General features: G+C 37.1%; 3 protein-coding genes across 3 annotated transcripts; 2 read left to right on the forward strand and 1 right to left on the reverse strand.

Annotated features, from left to right (window-relative positions):
• The first annotated feature begins 9,860 nt into the window (after positions 1-9,860).
• On the forward strand, positions 9,861-11,760 carry LOC21405413 (UDP-glycosyltransferase 73C6). Its single transcript, XM_010100534.2, has one exon. It carries the CDS (start codon positions 10,163-10,165, stop codon positions 11,618-11,620), a length of 1,458 nt encoding a protein of 485 aa, XP_010098836.1. The 5' UTR covers positions 9,861-10,162; the 3' UTR covers positions 11,621-11,760.
• A 4,131-nt stretch (positions 11,761-15,891) lies between these two features.
• LOC112092055 lies at positions 15,892-16,301 on the reverse strand. Its single transcript, XM_024167223.1, has 2 exons — positions 16,093-16,301; positions 15,892-16,009 (listed from the first exon to the last, which is right to left on the reverse strand). The coding sequence occupies exons 1-2, from the start codon at positions 16,299-16,301 to the stop codon at positions 15,892-15,894; spliced, it is 327 nt and encodes a 108-aa protein (XP_024022991.1).
• A 2,329-nt stretch (positions 16,302-18,630) lies between these two features.
• LOC21405414 (UDP-glycosyltransferase 73C1) lies at positions 18,631-20,598 on the forward strand. Its single transcript, XM_010100535.2, has one exon. It carries the CDS (start codon positions 18,819-18,821, stop codon positions 20,283-20,285), a length of 1,467 nt encoding a protein of 488 aa, XP_010098837.1. The 5' UTR covers positions 18,631-18,818; the 3' UTR covers positions 20,286-20,598.
• The last annotated feature ends 4,403 nt before the right edge of the window (positions 20,599-25,001 follow it).

Below are 25,001 nucleotides of genomic sequence, written 5' to 3' on the forward strand. Positions count from 1 at the left end.
CACGTTAAAAACAACATTTAATATACCATTCTCACCATTCATTAACATCAAGACATAAAAACCCACTGATTACACAAAACCACCAAACTTAACAAAAACTAGCAGCCGGACCTTTACTCCTTTAAAAACTCATAACAATTCACATAGAACTCTAAATGACCTGAAACCAATTTTAAATTAAAGTAGACATCTAGAGCTTTCCAACGGTATCTAATTTACTAAAAACGGAGTTTGTTTGCTCCCTTAAACCCTGTTTTAAAATCAGTCATGAAACCTGGAGAATTTCCAGCACTCAAACTAGAACGAAAATTCACCAATAATTCTATAAAATACAAAACCATCATCCTCAACATGTATAAACAACACTCCATTTATTCTTCAGCCCTATAACATGTTTCTAATACTTATAGAAATATAAATACCTGCATATATATACATCTTATATCTATAAAATGATTATCAAAAGAATCACATCAGCCAATCATATAAATGATCATAAATAAATCCTTTGCATGTTTCTAGGTTGTACAAGAACTAATAATTCCATTATTAATTTAATTATCAAAATGGCCAACCTCTATAGCATGCTTTCTATGGAGATACACAACAAAATAATCAAATAATAACTATGACTAACATAGAGTCTAATAGAAATCTACACTCAAAATCATAGAATCAGTAATTGAGAATCATACCTTAACAATCTCTAAATTTTATCTTGAGTGATTGATGACTTCAAAAAGGATTAAGAGGAAATGAGTTTGGTGGCTGATAAAACAAAAGTTCTCTTGTGGTGTTCAAAAACGTGAGAAAAGAAGAAATAAGGAGAAGAAGATGAAAAAATGTCTCTGGGAATTAGGGCTCTAGAGAGAAAATGATAGAGATATATGAAGGAGAGAGCATAAGTGTGAGAGGGAGAGAGAGTGAGTCAGAGAGATACTATTATTATAATTATTTTGCTTTAAGTACGCTGAATACCCTATTTTCCTTCGACCATGCACATGGTTAATACACATATATGGCAAGGTTGGTTAAACAATGAATCTGTCCATTTTCCTCACATTGTACGTTTATGTAGTTGACTTCCTTTCATAAATAGGCCCAAAACGAAAATGAATGAAGCTTGCAATATATAACTCAATAAGAATATTAATTGGCTTGAATTGGGTGATATAATGTCTGTCAAGGAGGTAGAAATCGTGTGAAGCAGTTTTCTTTTCTTTTGTTTTTTTTTTTTTAACATGATGGTTGACTTCTGTTTAGACCACATATATACGTACATATTAAGCCACCACACTAAATAGAAGATAAACAAATAAATACATTAAAATAAACAAATTCTTCAAATCATCACATATATAATTTAACATTTTAGCATGAACTTGTTCCTGCACCTCGAGTCCTCGTCGCGATCACCTGTAAAATATAACTCAACATGATATTAGAATTAACTAATTATAATACTATAACATTATTCAAGTTAATTCCTAACGTCTATTTATAGGAAATCTGTCAGTTAGAAAAATATGTGTTATAAGCGAGCACCACTCGTCTTTGAAAACTTTCTCCCAAAAGCAACATAACGTTCTTCTCCCGAAGAACCACCTTTTGTTTTTTCACTCAACAACCATCAAATCAGCCTTTTTGCTGCAGAATATATGATTAAAAAAGCTCTCCCGTTTCTGCAGAAACCAGCACACACAGCCTCAAAAAGTTCTCCCTGTCAACCTTTGCTCATCACACTGCAGAAAAACCACCACTGCCAACCAAAACAAATCAGCCTAATCAAGGCAAACTAATCACCACAGATTCTTTCCATAGATGCCTCCAATCATCCCGTCGAGTCAACCAAATCAGCCACCAAAAGTCTATGGTTGAGAAACATTCCAAAAATGGTGCAAACAGCCTAAAATAGACTTCTCATAGTTGTCCATAAACTCCAAAAATGAACTTGACCTTGTTTCTTGAATTTTGTACAACCCAACTCCAAAATATGCCAACTAATAAAATCCTAACAATGTCAAACTTAGACCAATATATGTGCTAAATTGTTTCAGCATTTGGCCTTAATTGCTATATACAACAACTATAAGTGGTGAGAAGTCTGGAGTCGTATGAAACATCAGCAGAACTACATCTTAATGTCTTTTTTACAGGATATAAACATCCTCATCCTCACCCTCATCATCATCATCATCATCATCATCATCATCATTTTCTTTCACATCCATCTGACTCATTTTTCACGTGCAAGTGATTTCTACAACATGTAACTACATGTCTTCATGATTTCCATCCCCTGCAAGAAATAAGATGCTTCATTAAGAAAAAATAAACTATTTTCTGCCGTTAATAAAAAATTTATTCTCTTCAAATTTGACCAACTTTCAGAGTTTCAAAGTACTAGTTTTAGTAAGTACTTGAAACCTTTTTTTTTTTCCCACACACAAAAAAGAAAAAAAAAATTTATGGAATTCATTAAAAGCTTCTGCAAAAATGCATAATAGTGCCTTCCCAAATTTGGTTGACATGCATAACTTGTTGGGAAATATCCTCATATGTAGAACATCTCTCAAAATTCAGGAAACATTTATGTTGCATCACCAAGAATTCAATAGATTAATATGCGGAAGCGTACCTAAATCCATGACAATAAATTACTCTCTAGAATCGTACGGTTTGTTTTCCAGATTAACGCGATTACTTAGAGAATCCTTTTAACTTTCTCTCTGCTCTCTCTCTGATGATGAGATGTCAGAAAAGAATAGAATGATAATACGTGTGATTTAGGGACCATAATCACTATATATAGATAACTTTCTTGTTATCTTTTAGTATTTCTATTTTAGCACATCATAAAAATAGAAATTACCCTTAAGCGTCTACACATTAAATGCCCATATCCTATTAGATACATTAAAGCCAAAATTACCCAAACTTTAGTAGACCATTTCAAATGGGCTTAACTTTATATGACAGTCTACAATATATAATTATTCTCATATAAGCCAAATATTAAATTAAGGATCCAACATAACTATTCATAATACACCAGACTAAGAGAAGGAATTATGATTGGTACTGTGGTCCCCAGTGCAATTCATCTAAGAACTTAATAAACGATTAGTGGGACAATACCACATTTCTCTAGGAACTTAGCAAACGGTCCTGGACGTTGTTCACCTGAATCGTCATATCTACCATAGTACTCACCACCACGGTCAAATCAAACGGTTTTGATCTTTTTGCTGAGTTGGTTCTCAACTTCAGCCGTATAATTTTTGAACACATCCAACGATTATGACTTTTTATAAATAAGATATATATAGCCATATCTGGAATAATCGTCTATGAACGTTGTAAGATATTGTTGACCATTCCAAGCAACTGTAGGGAATAGCCCATAAATGTTCGTATGTATAAGTTTTAAGACATCCAAAGTCTTGTTGGCTTTAAATCTCCTTTTATTGGTTTGTTTTCCCTTTATACAGTTAACACAAACATCAAAATCTGTTAAATCTAAGGGGTCTAGAATTTCGTATGACTCAAGTCTTTCTATTCTCCGTATGGAAATATGACCTAATCTCTTGTGCCATAACGCAGCTGAATTCTCACTGGTTAATTTTTCCTTTATATCTCGTGTACTTAATTGCAGAGATTAATTAAATTAAGTAATTGTATCAATCAAATAAAGATTATCATAACCTGTCAAATAATAAATCTTCCTTTGGGCCGATTCATTGTTCACATATAAAACTAAATAATCATCACGCGTTTATTAGCTTATGCAATAAATGTGAGATTTGAGAAAGATAGTATATCTAGTTAATATTAAAGATTTTAAAGGTGTGCATTGTAACCTAGATATGTCTTTTGGTTTTGTGATAAGGGGGAAAAAAGGCTTATTGCTACTATGTATTTGGTAAGTTCCTAGCAACTATTTCACGAGAATTGAATCAAGAAGAAGAAAGAATGAATCTTTATTGAATTATCCACAAGAATTATAGATTTAGTTTCTTGAAACAAGAGAACCTCTCCTGCTTAGCAGAATGCCAAGACTTTCCCTATACAGACTCAATGATTGCCTGCCTTCATCATTCCCCGAGTCCTCCTCTTTATTCCTGTCCCAAACAACTCTAATCACAATCCCCTGTGCTTACACCCACAGTAACCACGTAAGTATATACTAATACACACATTAGCCACGTAGGCATATACTCACACACACAACAACCACATAAGCCTATACACCTACGAACCTATACACTAACAATCCTCTAATCACTTCCCCGACCCTTCCTCACATAGACTTGTCTAAGTAGAGGCTTATCAACTACTTCGCCCCCTAAAAGAGTCACCTTGTCCTCAAGGTGAAATTCAGGAAACTGTTGTTGAATGACATCGAAAAGCTCCCAAGATGACTCATAGTCCGGTAAATGACGCCACTGAAGCAAGACTTCCAGCTGCCCCGTAACCTTAGAGAAATGGGTAGCGAGCAACCTCTCCGGCTCCACACGTAACTCCATGTCAGCAGACAGAGCATGCGGAACCTCCTGAGCCAGAATAGGCTGGCCAATGGCTAGCTTAAGCTGTGACACATTAAAGACCAGATGAATCTTGGCCTATGTAGGCAATTGCAACCAGTACGCCACTGCCCCCACGCGCGCCACGACCCTATAGGGACCATAAAACTGAGGAGAAAGCTTCTCATTCAGAAACTTGGCCAAGGAATGATGGCGATGGGGCCGAACTTTCAGGAACACCAAATCCCCCACGTCGAATGAGACATCATGACACTTAAGATCCGCGTTCCTCTCTATTGAATGCTGCGCCTGAAGCAAGTGGCCCTGTAGCTCCTCTAAGATAGCATCCCGAGTTTGTAATTGCTCCTTTAACAAAGAGTTCGCGGTGGAACCCAAATCAAAACGTAGCAATTTTGAAGGGTCACGACCATACAATGCCCTGAAAGGAGTCGTTCCTGCGGACACATGGAAGCTTGTGTTATACCAAAATTCAGCCCACGCTAGATGAGAAAACCACTGAGTAGGTTTCCTGGAAACAAAACAGCGTAAATAGGCTTCTAAGCAACGATTCACCACTTCCGTTTGCCCATCCGTTTGTGGATGGTAAGCTGTACTATGATGCAAGTGCCCTGCAGCCTAAAGAGCTCCTTCCAAAATTGGCTTAGGAAAACCTTGTCGCGATCGGACACAATAGTCCGGGGAAAACCATGGAGTCGCACCACCTCTTTAATAAATAGGGCAGCCACCGACTTTGCAGAAAATGGATGACGAAGACCCAAAAAATGTGCATACTTACTCAACCGGTCAACAACCACTAAGATCGAATCATTTCCCACCGACTTAGGCAAGCCTTCCACAAAATCCATCAAAATCTCATCCCATACCAAGTTTGGCAATGGTAATGGTTGTAATAATCCCCCAGGAGCCAAGGTAGAAGCCTTGTTTTCTTGACACACTTGACAAGCTGCCACAAACGAGATGACATACTTTTTCATGCCATACCAAAAGAACTCGGATGACAATCATTTAAATGTCTTTAGGACTCCCGAATGTTCTCCGACCTTGCCACCATGGAATTCATTCAAAAGGACCAGTATAAGAGGAGATAGCCTAGTCAAGACCACCCGACCCTTGCACAACAACATGTGATTGCATAAGGAAAAACCCTTCACCCCCTTCAGATTGTCCAGCAATGCTTTCTGAATTCCCACCAACTTCGGATCACCTAGAAGTTGCTGCCTAATATCAGCCCCATCATATAATGCGGAAGTGGTAAGGAGCATCAATTCCAACCCCGAAGACCGCCTAGACAAAGCATCCGCGATGCGGTTTTCCGTTCCTGGTTTGTACTCGATTTAAAAAGCATAACCCAACAATTTGCACAGCCATTTCTGGTGCTCTTTCCCAACTAAACGTTGTTCCAACACAAATTTTAAACTCCTCTGGTTCGTGCGGACAATGAAATGACGCCCAAGAAGATAATGTCGCCATTTCTGGATGGCCAATACCACAGCCATCAACTCGCGCTCATAAACCGATTTGGCCCTAGCGCGAGAGGACAAAACTTGACTAAAGTAGGCTATAGGTCGTTGTTGTTGCATTCAAACCGCGCCGATCCCAAAGCCTGAAGCATCGGATTCTACCACAAATGGTTTTGAAAAATCCGGTAATGCTAGAACTAGAACAGTGGTCATAGCCTGTTTCAAACCTTGGAAAGCAGCCTCAGCCTCTTCGGACCAATTAAAACTATCCTTCTTCAATTGCTGTGTCAATGGCTAGGAAAGATGGACATACCCCATCACAAAACACCGGTAATAACCGGCCAAACCCAAAAATCCACACAACTCCTTCATGGAGCTGGGTGTGGGCCAATCCAACATGGCTTGAATCTTGGTGGAATCGGCCGAAACACCGTCACAAGAAACAATATGACCTAAATACTCCAATTGACTTTGGCCAAAAGTGCACTTTTTTTGGTTGACATATAATTGGTTGTTCTCCAAGGCTGTCAAAACCACTTCCCAATGACCCACATGTTCCTCCAAGGTCTTACTATAAATCAAAATATCATCAAAAAAAGACTAAAACAAACTTTCGCAAGAAAGGTTTTAGTACCTCATTCATCAAAGATTGGAAGGTGGCTGGAGCATTAGTTAGCCCAAAGGGCATAACCAAAAATTCATAATGGCCCTCATGGGTGCGGAAAGCCATCTTAGGAACGTCTTCCACGCACATCCGAATTTGGTGATAGCCCGATTTGAAGTCTAGTTTGGTAAAGATAGTGGCACCAAACAATTCATCCAATAACTCTTCAATCACCGGTATAGGAAACTTATCCGGAACTGTAGCTTTGTTGAGAGCGCGATAATCAACGCAAAAGTGCCAACTACCATATTTTTTTTTAACTAGAAGCACTGGACTAGAAAACGGGCTGTTGCTTGGTTGTATGATTCCAGCTGCGAGCATCTCTCGTACTAACTTTTCAATCTCATTTTTCTGAAAATGAGGATACTTGTAGGGTCTAACACTAATCGGAGCCGTGCCCGGATGAAGCTCAATTCGGTGGTCATGCCTACGTTGAGGAGGAAGTCCATCCGGCATATTCAAAATCCTTGGATGAAGCTGCAACAATGCACTGATCTGGGCAGGAAGTGGCCGGTCTAGTTCCCTTTCTACGTCCAACGCCTGTAACTCCAAATAGATTCCATGTCCCTCATGTTTAATGGTTCGAAACATTGCTTTAAGGGAAACCATAGAAGTGGAGAGAGTCATGTCACCTCGCAAAGTCACCACTTCCCCCCTAATCCAGAACTTCATCAGTTAAGATTTGCAATTCACATGCATACCCCCCAATGTTTCCAACCACTGCATGAGTAAGATAACATCCACCCCCTAACTCCAATGGCAAAAAATTCTCTATTATGGTTAGTTGAGGTAAACTCAATGACACGTCTTGACAAAGCCCCTGCCCTTTAATCGAATCCCCCGTGCCAACTTGCACTCCAAACCCGGCAGTGGGATAAATTGGAATGGGCAATTGTTTTACTAAACTTAAGGAAATAAAGTTGTGCGTTGCTCCAGAATCGATTAAGACAATTACCTCTTGTTGAGCAATTGATCCGTGAATCTTCATAGTTTTGGGTGTTGAAAGGCCCACCACAGAGTTCAAGGAAAGTTCAATAAGCTCGGGTTGCCCCTCCACCCAAACAACCTTAGCCACGTCAATATCTTCCTCCAAGCATTCCGTGGAGTCCTCATCACTAACCAACATAATCTGGAGCTCCTTCTTCTTGCAACGGTGACCAAAAAAAAATTTCTCATCACACCTATAATAAAGTCCTTTGTCTCTCTTCTCCTGCAACTCTGAATCTGACAACTTTCGAAAAGGAAAGTCATGTTTTTGGCTTACTGCTCTATCCCCCATGGTTGGGGCTCGCTGAGGTCGTTCAACTCCAGGAACTGTTCTAGTTGGAAAATTAGAAAATTCAGCTCGCGGTCCTCCAAAAAATTGTGGCCTTGACACTCTTGATCTTGCAACCTCCCGACGTAGCAACTCATTTTTCTCCTCAATTCTTTGGGCGATCTCCATAAGTTCGCCTAATCCCTCCGGTTTAAAGAGCCTTAACTCCGCCCGAACCTCCGCCTTTAATCCATTAACAAAAATGCCCTCCAAAATTTCCTCAGGAACATCTAAGAGTGGGGCGGTAGAAACTTCAAATTGTCGGTGATAATCCGCCACTGTACCTTCTTGTCGAATCGCCAAAAACTTCTCACAAAGGTTCCCAGCCTGCGATGAACAGAAACACTGCAAAAGAGACAACTTGAACTCCGTCCAACCGTGAAACGGACGGCGGCCATTCTGCCATTGAAACCAAGACAAGGCGTCTCCTTCCAAGGCAATACCAACGGTAATCAACCTCTCTCTTTCTGAACAGCGATTGATGGAAAAACATTGTTCCATTCAGAACACCCATCCATCAGGATCATCGCCACTAAATACATGGCATTCTACCTGCTGTCGGCGGTATGAAGTCCAATCTTCATTCTCTGGCAGCTCACCCAAAACGCCCCTGTTTTCCCCACTCTCCCTATGTCGCCCTCCTCTGTAACCGTTTCCTCCCATGCCACCCCTCTGATCACGGAATCCTGGATTTTTAGGTTCCCCAAAAAGCCCACGCCACTCTCCACGACGTCCCAACGTTCCTTCCCGTGGGCCCCCGTTCATTCCCTCACGTCGACCCACTCGCTCTTCTTCCACTCCATCGCGACAGGAATTCTGCAAATTCCTGAGTTCCGCCGGTCGTTCTCCACCGTGAGCACGCAACCCAATGGTTTTCGCCGGTAGTGGTGCATTCTGTAAAACCCTAGGATCTATCACTCGTTCCTCAATTCGCATGCGTGGTCTAGCAACATCAACCAATCGCGATCCCGCATCTGCCGTCGGAGCCGCTATTTGCTCTTGCTCCGCCATGGACGTCGAAGCACCTTCTTTCTTGGACGTTTTCACCGGCGCCGTGAACAATTTCATCTGCTCCTCAATTAACCGGCGAAGATCTGTGAGATTCTGAGTAAGCTCGGTCCTAACCTTACCGATGCCCTTCTCCATCTCTCCAATTCCCTCCTCCATCGTAACCCTAACCTCTTTGATCTCTTTCTCCACAGTTTTCAATCTCTCTTCTGCCTTTCTTGCCGCCATAATTCTCCCAAGATGATGCTCTGATACCAAATTGGTAAGTTCCTAGCAACTATTTCATGAGAATTGAATCAAGAAGAAGAAAGAATGAATCTTTATTGAATTATCCACAAGAATTATAGATTTGGTTTCTTGAAACCAGAGAGCCTCGCCTGCTTAGCAGAATGCCACGACTTTCCCTATACAGACTCAATGATTGCCTGCCTTCATCATTCCCCGAGTCCTCCTCTTTATTCCTGCCCCAAACACCTCTAATCACAATCCCTTGTGCTCACACCCACAGTAACCACGTAAGTATATACTAATACACACATTAGCCACGTAGTCATATACTCACACACACAACACCCACATAAGCCTATACACCTACGAACCTATACACTAACAATCCTCTAATCACTTCCCCGACCCTTCCTCACATAGACTTGTCTAAGTAGAGGCTTATCAGTATTATGTTTATGAACAATGAAATATGTATATGTATATGAACAACGAATATGTGTACATAATTTCTATCTTTTTGAATATGAGGTCAGTTATCCTTCTATATGGAGAACTTAATCATAAAAATAATAATAATAATAATAATAATAATAAAAAAACAAAAAGAAGGATCAAGAAATGAAAGATTTCCTAGTGTTCTTTTATTGGCTTATATGGTCAAGAAATTGACATTCATTCTTGTCTATTTCTGACCTTCTACACATATTCTGCAATTAAACAAACGTACAAAAGTGTAGAGTTCTTTAAAGTGAGAGTCGCTTAAAGAGTTTCTGGAGATGAGCAAACAACACCGTCCACACAATTTCTGTTCTCTAAAACGCATACGCATGTGCTTACAACATCAGAACAAGAAAGCGCCACTTGTTTTTGGAGCTATTTATAGGATCTGAGCAAAAGAAATACACCTCAAGTTAGAGAATTTTCTGTATTTCCAAAGCTTCCCATGGCTTACCAGGCTCCCCTGCTTCACTTTCTCTTGTTTCCTTTAATGGCACAAGGCCACATGATCCCAATGGTAGACATTGCTAGACTGCTGGCACAACGCGGTGCTAAAATCACCATAGTCACCACACCTCACAATGCAGCCCGTTTCCAAGCGGTCCTTGCTCGTGCCATAGAGTCTGGTCTTTACATTAATCTCATCCAACTCAAGTTTCCTTCTCAAGAAGCAGGTTTGCCCGAAGGATGTGAGAATTTTGACATGCTGCCTTCTCTGGGATATTCGCAGAATTTCTTTAACGCGATGTGTATGCTGCAGCAGCCAGCAGAAAAGTTGTTCGAAGAGCTTACACCGCGGCCAAATTGCATAATATCTGACATGTCCCTACCTTGGACACTTAACATATCTCGTAAATTCGACATCCCAAGGATTTCCTTCCATGGAGGAAGCTGCTTTGTCCTCTTATGCTTGCACAACATATTTGCCTCCAAGGTTCCTGAGAACATAAGCTCCGACACTGAGTACTTTGTTGTCCCTGACCTGCCTGATCGAATCGAGGTTACCAGAGCTCAGGTACTAGGACCATCGTCTCCGAGTATGACATCCTTCCTTGAGAAAACAATGGAAGCTGAGATGGGGTCTTATGGGGCGATCATGAATACTTTCGAAGAGTTGGAGCCGAAATATGTCAAGGCATACAAGAAGGCAAGAAACGATAAAGTATGGTATATTGGCCCGGCTTCCTTATGCAACAAAGACTACTTGGACAAGGCTCAAAGAGGTAACAAGTCTGTTATTGATGATCATGAGTGCCTCAAGTGGCTTGATTCATGGGAACCAAGCTCTGTGGTGTATGTTTGCCTTGGAAGCTTGTGTAATCTTACAACTCCGCAATTGATAGAGCTTGGATCAGGCTTGGAAGCCTCAAACAAGCCATTCATTTGGGTTATAAGAGGAGGGAGTAAATTAAAAGAGCTAGAAAAATGGATTATAGAAGATGGATTTGAGGAAAGGACTAAAGGAAGAGGCCTGCTGATCCGGGGTTGGTCTCCGCAAGTACTAATCCTATCACACCCATCAATTGGCGGGTTCTTGACTCATTGCGGATGGAATTCTACTCTAGAAGGAGTATGTGCCGGCGTTCCAATGGTTACGTGGCCGTCGTTCGCAGACCAGTTTCTTAATGAGAAACTAGTTGTGCAAGTTTTGAAAATTGCTGTAAGTCTTGGCGTGGAGAATCCAACTAAGTGGGGAGAGGAAGAGACGATGGGTATTGAGGTGAAGAGGGAAACTGTCAAGAGTGCTATAGAGAGACTAATGGATGAAGGAGAAGAGAGCAAAGAGAGAAGAGAAAGAGCAAGAAAGCTTGGAGAGATGTCTAAGAGAGCTGTGGAAGAAGGGGGTTCTTCTTACCTTAATATGACATTGTTTCTTGAAGAGATCAATCAGCTAGGAAGTTAACATTATCATTATCATCAAAATGGAATATGAAATAAGAAAATGCAAACTTTTTTTCTCGCTTGATTAGTTAAAATTGTCTGTTTGGTAGCTTGTACTTTAAGATCAACTTGTGACATTTTGCATTTCATATATAGAACATATGAAAATTTTAAATTGCTCTTGGTCCCTACCTTGTTCTTTTGACATCAAATTGATTCACATCCATCATTGCCTTTCCAAATTCTTCAATGTAGATATAATGAATTTTTAGCAAAGATGCCATGCCTTGGTATTTTTGTTTCTATATTTTTTGTGCATTTATTTGTTACAATATTTAAGGGGGAAAAAAAGCATGCAGTTTTAGAAACTATTGGAAAGTGATGATCACTTCTAACTGTGGTCCCTTCTAGATAATGAAATATATTGACGCGGGCACAAAATATTAACATTCCAGAAAGCTTTTCTTCTGCATGTGAACCACACAAAGTTTATACGCAATCACAAAGATTTGCAAAGTTTCCATGCGCCATTCTATTAAACTACAAAAATTTATCTAGGAGATCATGACGCTTGAAGAACAACTTGCTTACTTTTTAATGTGAATAGATTTTGGTGTTTTACTTGAAATAATAGAATATGTTATAAAATATCAAACATAGAACAAGATTTGTCCTAAATTACAACAACCATAAGTGGTGAGCAGTCTGGAGTTGTATGAAAGATCAGCAGAACTACTTGTTATCTTAAGGCTCAAAATTTATTTCCTCTTGTGTTTTTGCATGCATAGCTTAAGGGTTTTGTCCTTTTTTTTTTGTCTTTTTATTTTTATTTTTATTAAGGTTTATTGCCTCTTATCCACGCATGGTTAGTCAGCACATTAAATGTCGTTTAAAGTGTCGCCAAATTTCAATAATGTCTTTTTTTTTTTTTTTTTTTTTTTTAACCGGATATAAGCATCATCATCATCATTAACTCATTTTTCACGTGCAAGTGATTTTCTACAACATATAACTACATGTCTTTATGATTTCCATCCCCGGTAAGAAATAAGATGCTTTGTCAAGAAAATATAAACCATCTGCCCTTAAAAAAAATAAAAAAAAACCAAATTCACTTCAAATTTGACTTTTAGAATTTGAAAGTACTAGTTTTAGCAAGTACTTGGAACCTTTTTTTTTTTTGGCACAAAAAACACATCTTTATGGAATTCATTAAAAGCTTCTGCAAAAATGCATAGTAGAGCCTTCCCAAATTTTGGTTGACATGCATAAGTATTCCTAATTATGATTGTTACTGTGGTCCACGCTGCAATTCCGACCATCAATTTTTGAAGGCCATTTTCCTTCTGTAAAATCTTCTGCTTGTGGACCAAAATAAACCTAATGAGGTAGGCTCTTACGTCATTCTATTGAAGTTAACAGATCATGAATGTTGCAGTTGTGAGTTATTTTCTTATCATGAATGTTGCAGTTGTAAGTTATTTTCTTAGCTTTCTTTTTTTATTACAAATGTAACTTTTCTTCTGCATGTGAACCACACAATCCTTATACGCAATACAAAGAGTTCCAAAGTTTCCATGCACCATTCTATTAAACCCCAACAATTCATCTAGAAGATCACGACGTTTGAAGAACAACTTGCTTACATTTCAATGTGATTAGATTTTGGTGTTTTACTTGAAAATTATAGAATATTATTAAATATCAAACTTAGACCATGATATGTGCTAAATTGTTTCAGCATTTGGCCTTAATTGCTATATACAATAACTATAAGTGGTGAGAAGTCTGAGAGTTGTATGAAACATCAGCAGAGCTACATCTTACGTTAAGGTTCAAAATTTATTTCCTCTTGTGGTTACAAACATAGCTTGACGGTAAATTTACACCCGTACTTCCAATCTTTATAGTTTGAATCCCCGCTCTACTTTCTTCTTCTTCTTCTTCTTCTTTTTTTTTTTTTTTTTTTTTTTTTGGGTTTAAAAAGGTTTATTGCCTCTTATCCACGCATGGTTAATCAGCACATTGAATTATGTCGTTTAAAGTCTCGCCAAATTTCCAATAATGTCTTTTTTACAAAATATAAACATTCTCATCCTCATCCTCATCCTCATCATCATCATTATTTTCTTTCACATCCTCAATCTGACTCATTTTTCACGTGCAAGTGATTTCTACAACATGTAACTACATGTCTTCATGATTTCCATCCCCTGCAAGAAATAAGATGCTTTATCGAGAAAATATAAACTATTTTCTGCCCTTAACAAAAATATTATTCTCTTCAAATTTGACCAACTTTCAGAATTTCAAAGTACTAGCTTTAGTAAGTACTTGAAACCTTTTTTTTCCACACACAAAAAAGAAAAAAAAATTATGGAATTCATTAAAAGCTTCTGCAAAAATGCATTATAGAGCCTTCCCAAATTTGGTTGACATGCATAACTTGTTAGGAAATATCCTCAGATGTAGAACATCTCTCAAAATCTAGGAAACATTCATGTTGCATCACCAATAATTAATAGATTAATATACGGAAGCGTACTTAAATTCATGACAATAAATTACTCTCTAGAGCTGTGCGGTTTGTCTTCCAGATCAACACGTTTACTTAGAATATCCTTTTAACTTTCTCTATGTTCTTTCTCTGATGATGGGATGTCAGAAAAGAATAGAATGATAATACGTGTGATCTGAGGACCATAATCACTATATATAGATAACTTCCCTATTATCTTTTGGCATTTCTAATTTAGCCCATCATAAAAATATAAATTATCCTTAAGTCTCTACACATTAAAGGCTCACATCCTATTAGATATATTAAAGCCCAAATTACCCAAACCTTAGTACGTAGACTACTTTAAATGAGCTTAACCTTATATGACAGTCTACAACACATAATTATTCACATATAAGCCCAATGTTAGATTAAGGATCCAACATAACTATTCATAAAACACCATACTAAGAGAAGGAATTATGATTGGTACTGTGGTCCCCGGTGCAATTCCTCTAGGAACGTAGCAAACAATTAGTGGGACGATATCGCATTCCTCTAGGAACTTAGTAAATGGTTTTGAACGTTGTTCACCTGAACCGTCATATCTACCATAATACTCACCACCACGGTCAGATCTAACGATTTTGATCTTTTTGCTGAGTTGGTTCTCAACTTCAGCCTTATAATTTTTGAACACATCCATCGATTGTGACTTTTCATGAACAAGATATATATAGCCATATCTGGAATAATCGTCTATGAATGTTATAACATATTGTTGACCATTCGAAGCAACTATAGGGAATGGCCTACAAATGTTCATAGGTATAAGTTTTAAGACATTCAAAGTCTTGTTGGCTTCAAATCTCCTTTTATTGGTTTGTTTTCCCTTTACACAGTTAACACGAATATTAAAATCTGTAAAATCTAAGGGGTCTAGAATTTCATCTGACATAAGTCTTTCTATTCTCCATATGGAGATATGACCTAATCTCTTGTGCCATAACGCAACTGAATTCTCACTGGTTAATTTTTCCTTTATACATCGTGTACTTAATTGCAGGGATTCATTAAATGAAGCAATTGTATCAATCAAATAAAGATTATCATAACCTGACAAAGAACTGGAACAAACCAATTTTGAATCATGAAATGAACTAAATTTTCCATTCCCAAATGAACAAGAATAAGCAGATTTTTCCAAAGCAGAAATAGAAATCAAATTATGTCTAAAAGATGGTACAATAAATGTCTCATTAAGATCCAAATAAAGTCTAGTCTTTAATAATAATCTAAATTTTTCTATTGCCTCAACTTGAACCGTCTTGCCATCGCCCACATAGATCTATCTTTCACCGTCACTTGGCTTTCAGTAACTCATGCAATCCTGCATAGACATATTGATGTGAGTTGTTGCACAAGAATCTATCCACTATGTGTGTCTAGGTACCGAAGTTAAATTAACCTCAGAACAAACCGAATTAAGAAACATACCTTTCTTAGCACGCCATGCGTGATAGTTGGTGCAATGCTTCTTCTTATGCTCCTCCGCTCCACAGAAGAAACAACTAGTACCTTCCGGTTGATTCGGTCTCTTCTGTTGTTTCTTTTGAGGTGACATATATGCAGCTTCCTTTTCCTTTGTTTCCCTTGTCATTGTTCTTAGAGGTTGAGGCCAGGTGAACACTTTCCGCCTTATCTTATTTCAGCCTTTCCTCTTCCTGAATACAGTGTGATATGAGCTCATTTTGAGACCAAGTCTCTTTCTGACAGTTGTAGCTCACCTTAAACTAGATAAACTGTGTCGGAAGGGATATCAGAACAAAATACACTAGCAAGTCCTTAGAAAGTTCTAGCTTAAGTGCTTTCAACTTTGAAGTAAGAAGAGACATCTCCATGATGTACTCCCTGATGTTACCTTTGCCTTTATACCTCATTGAAATTAGGCTTGTCAATAGCGTACATATTTTAGCCTTTCGTTCTGGACAAACCTCTTTTCAATGTCTGCAAAGAACTCCTTAGCCATAGTAATCTTTTCAGACATTATGCCCCTGAATGCTTCCGGAATGTTCTTCTTCATGGTCATCATACATATGCGATTTGATTTCTCCCACCTTTCCATATCCCTTTTTTCATCAGAGGCACTCTTATCTATAAGAGGTGTAGGAGAATCAACCCTTAACGCTAGGTTGAGATCCATGACTTCGAGAACTATCAGAACGTTCTCTTGCCATGACTTAAAGTTAGTGCCATTTAGCATAGGAATAGAGTTGATGTTGACAATAATATTAGCAGGAGTGTTTGTAGCTAAATCCAGAGAACAACAAACAAACAAAATAACCTCACATAAGTGTCAAAATAAAAATAGCAATAAAATTCAAATAAAGGTAAATCCCATCTCAAGATACCAGGCACTTCATTAATATTTTGTCTTTGGACAAAAATATTAATTTGTAAGTGATATCTTACTGTAGTAATCAAATACTGATAATAAGAACATGTCAAAAAATAAATCTTCCTTTGGGCTGATTTATTGTTCACGTATAAAACCAAATAATCATCACGCGTTTATTACCATAGGTGCTTATACAATTCTATTAAATATCAACCTTCCTTTGGGCCGGTCAATATTCACATAAGTTACATGCACACAATCGTTTATATTTCAAAACAAATTAATTTCCACAAGAGAGGTCATTTTGGCAACATGTTGCTTCAATTAATTCATCTCAAAATATATATAAACATACCAATATTCAAATTTAAATTGCACTAAAATTGACCAAAAAAAAGATAAAAGTCAAAGTCAACAATCATAGTCAAAGTCAATGTAAGTTGACCGTTGACTGGTCAGGCTGGACCGGGTCAGGTTAACCCAACCCGGATCCTTTATAGCACGTCCCTTTTCCTTGAGTCACGGGCCCAGTTGGGCCCCTGTCATCCTAAAAGCCTAAAGGCCTTAAAAATAGTAGAAAATAGACCAATATGAAAAGCTTAAGAAAGTATATAGCCCAATTTTTAGTTATAAAAACTAATAGGCCATAACTTGTCAAGTTATGGTTCATAACCAGATAAGTTATGGACAAACTTGTCAAGTTATGGTTCATAGCTAGACAAGTTATGGACAAAAACCGTGAATTATGGACAATAACTTGTCAAGTTATGGTTTATAACCAGACAAGTTATGGACGAAAACAGTAATTGACCTCTTTATTAACTTATGTAAACTATTGGCCTATTAATTTTAATTCAACTCAAGTTTTGGCCTATTTCCCTTTTTCTTTCATTTTTTATATGGCTGCGGGCTTAGCCCACAGCTTCTATTAAGTCAGGGCCCAATTAGGCCTGTGATTCCATCAATGGCCTGAAGGCCTAAAATTTTTTTAATAGCTACGGGCCAAGCCCATAGCTTACTCTAATGTCACGGGCCCAATTGGGCCTATGCATCTCAAACTCTATGGGTCTGTTCGACCCCTAAGTGAATTGGCGACCGCAGAAGCCGCTACCAGATGGCCGTGACTTTTCTCCTCTGGCGTAGTCCAATGGCTGCACCGGTATGTCCAGACGCCGGTGGCGGCAAGGCTACTACCGACCTATCCTTCAAGAAAATTTTTTTTCTTTCTTTCTAGGTTGCCGTACTCCTTTTGCCGCGGCTGCCAACAGGCCGCGACTACTCTCGCCAGCCCGGCCTCATGGCTGCGTCTGGATTCCACTATGCCGGCAGCAGGAAAGTGCCGCCGGTCAAAACCTCCTCTCCTCCTTGCTTTATTAAACCAAAAAAAAAAAGATATGGAATACATTCACCAAATATCATCCAAAATTATTCTCTATGATTCAGCATGAGAGGTTTTGATACAACTTTTTAGGAAATATCCTCAGATGTAGAACATCTCTCAAAATCCAAAAAACATTCATGTGGCATCACCAAGAATCAATAGATTAATACGCGGAAGCGTACCTAAATTTATGATAATAAATTACTCTCTAGAGCCGTGTGGTTTGTTTTCCAGATAAATAGTTTTTCTTAGAGAATCCTTTTAACTTTCTCTCTACTCTCTCTCTGATGACAGGATGTCAAAAAATAATAGAATGACAATACGTGTGATCTGGAGACCATAACCACTATATATAGATAACTTTTCTGTTATCTTTTGGTATTTTTATTTTAGCTCATCATAAAAAATAAAAATTACCCTTAAGTCTTTACACATTAAATGCCCATATCCTATTGAATACATTAAAGCCTAAATTACCCAAATCTTAATAAACCATTTTAAATGAGCTTAATTTTATATGACAATTTACCATATATAATTATTGGTATATAAGCCAAATATTGAATTAAGAATCCAACATAACTATTCATAATACACCACACTAAGAGAATGAATTATGATTGGTACTGTGGTCCCCGCTGCAATTCCGACCATAAATTTTTGATGGTCATTTTCCTTCTGCAAAATCTTCTGCTTGTGAACCAAAATAAACCTAATAAAGTTCTTACGTCATTCTATTGAAGTAAACAGACCATGAATGTTTCAGTTATGAGTCATCTTCTAAGCTTTCTTTTTATCACAAATGCAACTTGCGTGTTTGGAATCTATTAGACTAAATATACGTCACAATGTTTTTATTCTTTCATAATATATTTTTTGAAAAACCTACAAATAGAGAGTTATTTAGTGTGCCTCGGCATTATAGCTAGATCTGTTATTCAATGGATTCTCAAACTCACCAGCTTCACTTCCTCTTGATTCCTTTAATGGCACAAGGCCACATGATCCCAATGGTAGATACGGCGAGATTATTGGCACAGAGGGGTGTCATGATTTCCATTGTCACCACGCCGCAAAACGCATCCCGTTTCAAGCCAGTTCTTGCCCGTGCCGCTCCCCAGATCCAGTTCGTTGAGCTCCAACTTCCATGTGAAGAAGCAGGTTTGCCAAAAGGGTGTGAGAATTTTGATCAGCTTCCTTCACTTGGCCTTGGCGCTAATATCTTCAAAGCAGCTAGCTTGTTACAAACGCCGTTGGAGAAACTGTTCGATCAGCTCACACCGCGACCAAGCTGCATAATCTCCGATGTGTGCTTGCCATGGACAGCCCACACAGCTAGCAAGTTTCACATTCCGAGGTTTATTTTCCTACCAGTAAGTTGCTTCAATCAATTGTGCTTTCAGAGTCTTCAGTACTTGACCAACGTTCTTGAGGGCATAAATTCCGAGTCAGATTACTTTGTCTTGCCTGGCTTGCCTGATCAAATCGAATTCACAAAGTCACAGCTACCAGTGGACGTAGATCCAAAACTAAAAGAATTTATGGAACAAATTTTGGAAGTTGACATGGCCTCATATGGGGTTGTCATAAACACTTTTGAGGAGCTAGAGCCAGCATATGCGGAGAAGTATAGAAAGGCAAGAAACGGGAAAATCTGGTGTATTGGCCCGGTTTCGCTTTGCAACAAAGGAAACTTGGACAAGGTTGAGAGAGGTAAAAAGGCCGCTATTGAGGAAACACAATGCTTAAAATGGCTTGATTCACATGAGCCTAAGTCCGTTTTATACGCCTGCCTTGGGAGTATTTGTAATCTAGTACCTGCACAATTGGTGGAGCTTGGATTGGGCCTAGAAGCATCAAATAAGCCTTTCATTTGGGTCATAAGAGAAGGGAATATATCGGAGGAGTTGGAGAAGTGGATTAGAGAGTATGGATTTGAGGAGAGGACCAAGAAGAGAGGCCTGTTGATCCGGGGTTGGGCGCCCCAGATGCTGATATTGTCGCACCAAGCGGTCGGGGGGTTCTTAACTCATTGCGGCGGGAACTCGTCGCTGGAGGCGGTATGCGCCGGTTTGCCAGTCGTCACATGGCCAATGTTTGGCGACCAGTTTGTCAATGAGAAACTCCTTGTGCATGTGTTGGGAGTTGGTGTAAGAGTTGGAGTGGAGAAAATGGTGAATTGGGGTGAGGAGGAGAAGACTGGTGTGTTGGTGAAGTTTGAAAATGTTAAGGAAGCCATAGAAAAACTGATGGATGGAGAAGAAAAGGAAGAGAGAAGCAAACTGTCTAAAAAGCTCGCCGAAATGGCGAAGAAAGCTGTAGAAGAAGGTGGATCTTCTCATCTTGATATCACTGAACTAATCCAAGATATTACGCAACAAGCTATAGGTTGTGAGAAACCAACCTAATCCAGCAATTTTGAAGGAATGAATTAAAGTTTTCATTTCATATTTTTCTTGTTATTTTCTATCTCTCTGGCTAAAAAAAAAAAAAAAAAGTGTCAATTAGATTCATCTTTCTCATGCATATTTGGTGTATTTGTTATTCTTGATGGGATTCTTTGTCAAGAAAAATACTAAAACAGACAATGTGCTTTTTCACACTGTACTCTCTCTAGTAGTTGGTCTAGCTTTGAGAATTTCGGGCATGTTGTCAAAGTAGTCAATCTGTCGTATTTTATTTTGAAAGCTTTTCCATAAAAAAAATAAAAGAAAAAAAATGTTTTATTTTATTTAGCAATTTCGTCCCTGCACTTAGCAGTACGTGGAATTATACGTCGTGATAATTCCTTTCAATAAAAATAAAAACAAAAAGAAAAAGGAAGGTTCAATAAAAAGAGAGTTTTTTTCCGACTCTTTCCTGTGCAAGAAACGTACACGAATTCGAACTGCATACTTTTTGTTTTGCAAGGCAAATAATAATAATAATTGTATTATTATTATTATTATTAATAAGTTGCAAGGCAAACAATTGGCATGCTTCATTCTAGTAGACCACGGCAATTCATCTAGAAAACGACGTTTAAGGAACAGCTGGTAATGCAACCAAGAGAGAAGCTCTCAGCCAAGTACTCAAGACTAATGCATTATTGTTCTCCATGCGACATTTGGAATCTTGTTGGGTTTTAATTGGTTTTGGGTTTGGTTGGTCTTGGATTGTCTTAAGCCTTTTATTAGGTCTTCTTTTAAAGTGTGTTGGTGACTTTGACTAGGTCTAGCCGCACCACATAAGTCTTTTTTTATTATTTGGTATAAGTTATAATTTAAGGGTAATTGCCACAAATCCGTTAACTTTGAGCATGGTAACATTTTAGTCCTTAAATTTTAATTTTGACTTATTAGTTCGTAAATTTTTTATTTTTGATAGTTTTAATCCCTGACACTAAAATTTAGGAATGATTTCTTAAATTTAGCAAAGATAATCACATTCTTATCGTATAATAATTGAAAATTTTACGTAAGTAGTTACAATATGTGCAAAATATTATAGTTTTCAACAAGTATTAACAGTAATAGAGAGCAATTTTGCAAATAATTTAATTCTTTTTGTAAAATTTTAAGTTCTTACTCAGATTAACGCATGATTATAATTGTGAAATTTCAGAAACTATATGTCAATTTTAGTGTCAGGGACCAAAATTGGTCATTAAAAAGTGAAAATTAAGGGACTAAAATATCAAAATTAAAAATTCAGTGATCAAAATATCACTATTCGAAAAAAGGTGAGAGACTATTTGTGTCAATTACTCTATAATTTAATTTCCATAGGTTTCGTTTTCTTTATTTTGATTTCTAATGTTAAAATATAATATTTTCTTTAAATTTGAATTTCACTTTTAGAGTAGGGTAAGTTTCCTTTAATTTCAATTTTGAATCCTATATTTAAAGGTGAATTAGATTTAGTTGATTAATTAATTAAATTTAAGAGATTTTTATCACCCTTTGCTTGCTTTTCGGTACTCTTTGGATCCCCATTTTTTGGTATTCTCAGCGAATTAATGAATGTCGAATTTTATCTTGTGCTTCTGTTACATCAGTTTGCGAGCTTTTCAATATGAGTAGATATTTGGTGTTTAACGTGAAATTAAAGAATGCTGCCATTCTAAATAATAGTGATTATAGTAATAACAGATATAAACACAAAGAAGAAATCAATTGCAGAGTTTCAAGTAGAATTGGGACATTATTATTGTTGGTTTCTCAAATCGAATTTTCAAAAAAAAAAAGTGCAGAAATATGGTATCGATCGAATTACATAAATTAAAATTTAATGTGATCATTATTTCATGTTAATTTAACTACACAAATATTAAAGAGAAGAAGAAGAATTTTACCATCGCTCAATTAGGTCGTTAATCTTAAACTCCTCCAACACCGTTTTAAACTTTAAATTTTAAGAATACCACGGTTCTTTCTCAATGTATTTTCGGATCAACGTGAACTTGAATGAGTGGATGTTCTAATAGATTTCTCAACACATAAGATGGATGAATAAAAAAATCATCTATAATTATCACTCATTTTTCTAAAAAATATGTGATATTTTTTAATAGCCTTTTTCTCCTTTTTTCTTCTGTAACTGTTACCGAAAAAAAAAAAATTGATCCATCCTCATATAAATGTGCAGCCGCACATTTACTTTTCCTTTCCTCATGATAAAGAAACGTGCACGTTTCTCCCCACTCTATTTTTTTAAGGAAATATATATATATATATATATGTATATATATAATATATACACGCACTCATGCAGGTGGGGAAGGTGCCTTTTGCTTTCCTGTGAGGAAACGTGCACCAACATGTTTCCTACCCTTTTTTGATAATATTATGGCCAAATCTTATTGGGCAAATAAAATTAAAAAAAAGTCTTTTCTCGTGATGATAAACGTGGGGAGCTTTTAGGTGTGAGAAAAAAAATTCTCATTCATCCACATTAATTTAAAATAATTTTAAAATAATTTTAATATTAATTAATTAAATTAATTAATATATGTGTATTTTAGAATTCTCAATTCTAAATTAATAATCATAACTCAATATGATATATGTAGTTCACATTATTCTTATAGAACCGTTGAGAGGAACTATGAACATTATAACTTTAAGCTCCAATAATTTTGACAATTAATTAACACTTTAATTAATATATCAAAATTATTAATTTCAAATTACTCCACTATAAATTTAGAATTGCACTCTTAAAATTATAAAACAATTATGTTTATGAAATTTGTGTTGTCCATTGATATAGTCACTACATAAGAATTAATCCTCCATAAACGGTTCATAATTAAAGCTAGGAATTTTCTGTTGACTTCTTTAATTATATATTTCTCCATAAGTACCATTGATCCTCTAATGAATAATATATTTTATGATCCAATTATAAAATTGAGTGCTCTTATTATTTAAGTCCCGAATTAATACTTATGAGAACCGTCTATCTACTTCATTATGAAAGAATATATTTCATAAATTAATATTTTCGGCTATTTATTTTACTATGCTCCTAATATACCAAGACTTTGACACTATTCATACGTGTTATTACTCAATATGTCAAAGAACACAATATCATAATATAAAAACGGTCTTATACACTCAAAAACTCCCTCAACACTATCACCGCTGTGTAAAATCTTCTTAGAAGCTTTATTCAGCGAGCACCACTCATCTTTGTAAAACTTTCTCTCAAAAGACAACGTTCCACATCCAAAGAACAATCTTCTAGCTTTTTCACTCAAGCACTCTTATCACAGACTTTTTCTGCAGAATATTTCCGTCAAAACACTCATATCCGATCAGCACTCACTTTCTAGGATGATACACCCTACCTAATAGTCCACAGCATCATCTTTCTTTCCCACAGGATTTTTCTATAAATAGAGCCAATCAAAAAGCCGAAGTCAACCAAATCAGCCACCATTCCAAATCCGCAAAATCATTCTAAATCCGTAAAATCATTCTAAATCCGCAAAATCATTTCAAATCTGGAGCAACTAACCGGAAATAGAATTTCCATAGTTGACCACAACACCAATTGCCACATACCTGTTTTTTGAATTCATACAACCTTTTGCCAACAAATTTACCAATTAAGAAAAGTCCTAACAATATATATATATATATAACAAATAATAGATACGCATCGGTAATCAAAAGAGAACAATACTACAAATTATTCACTTTGAAAAGAAAATTATTATTTGATTTGATTGTACAAAAAAAAAGTCTTAATATAATATTGTGAACTCTATGGAGAAAAATAGAGGCTAGGGTTTCTCATTGAATTGCTTAACCAAATAAAATACAACTGAAAGCAAAGTTTATATAGACTAGTGAAATAAGAAAGAAAGGCTATTCTACCTTTAATGAAGAGAAAAATAAAAAGATAATAATAATAACTAATATAATTAACATTCCCCCTCAAACTCACGATGTGGCTGCAATGAGCATCGAGAGTTTGCCAGACAAAAAATGAAAACGCGAAGTGGAGTGCGGCTTTGTGAACAAGTCAGCAATCTGCATATTAGAATAGACGAAAGGTAACATAAGAATGCCAACTTGAAGATGATGTCGAGTGACATGATAATCAATCTCAATATGCTTGGTCCGCTCAAGAAAATCTGAATTGCGCGCAATCTGAATAGCACTCTTGTTGTCACAATACAAAGGAGTAGGCCGATCAAGAAAAACACCCATATATGCGAGTAACCGACGCAACCAAACTATCTCACAAGTAGTAGAAGCCATGGCACGGTACTCTGCCTCTGTGGAAGATCTAGAAACGACATCTTGCTTCTTACTCTTCCAAGAAATGAGAGAATCACCCAGAAAAATACAAAAGCCAGTGATAGAATTACGATCTGTATGGTCACTTGCCCAATTAGCATAAGAGAATACACGCAGTTCTAAGGATGAAGTAGATGGAAGTAAAAGACTCTGAAATTGAGTACCACGAAGATACCTCAAAATGCGAAGAACAGCAGCCCAATGAACTGTTGGGCATTAAGTTCAAGAGGTGTATCAACAGTCTTATTGTCAATAAGACGAGCACGCTCAAATATGTCAGTTATATACTTAGATTGAGAGAGAAGATAACCTTTTGGAGAGGAGGCAACTTCT

This window comes from Morus notabilis, unplaced genomic scaffold (genome assembly GCF_000414095.1).
Source record: "Morus notabilis unplaced genomic scaffold, ASM41409v2 Scaffold124, whole genome shotgun sequence".
NCBI classification, from domain to species: domain Eukaryota; kingdom Viridiplantae; phylum Streptophyta; class Magnoliopsida; order Rosales; family Moraceae; genus Morus; species Morus notabilis.

Coding starts and splice junctions, on each gene's coding strand:
- LOC112092055 (XM_024167223.1), bottom strand. CDS start 16,301: ATGGATCTCAACCTAGCGTTAAGGGTTGATTCTCCTACACCTCTTATA. Junction 16,010..16,092: donor TTTGCAGACATTGAAAAGAG/GTTTGTCCAGAA, acceptor AGGTAACATCAG/GGAGTACATCATGGAGATGT.
- LOC21405413 (XM_010100534.2), top strand. CDS start 10,163: ATGGCTTACCAGGCTCCCCTGCTTCACTTTCTCTTGTTTCCTTTAATG.
- LOC21405414 (XM_010100535.2), top strand. CDS start 18,819: ATGGATTCTCAAACTCACCAGCTTCACTTCCTCTTGATTCCTTTAATG.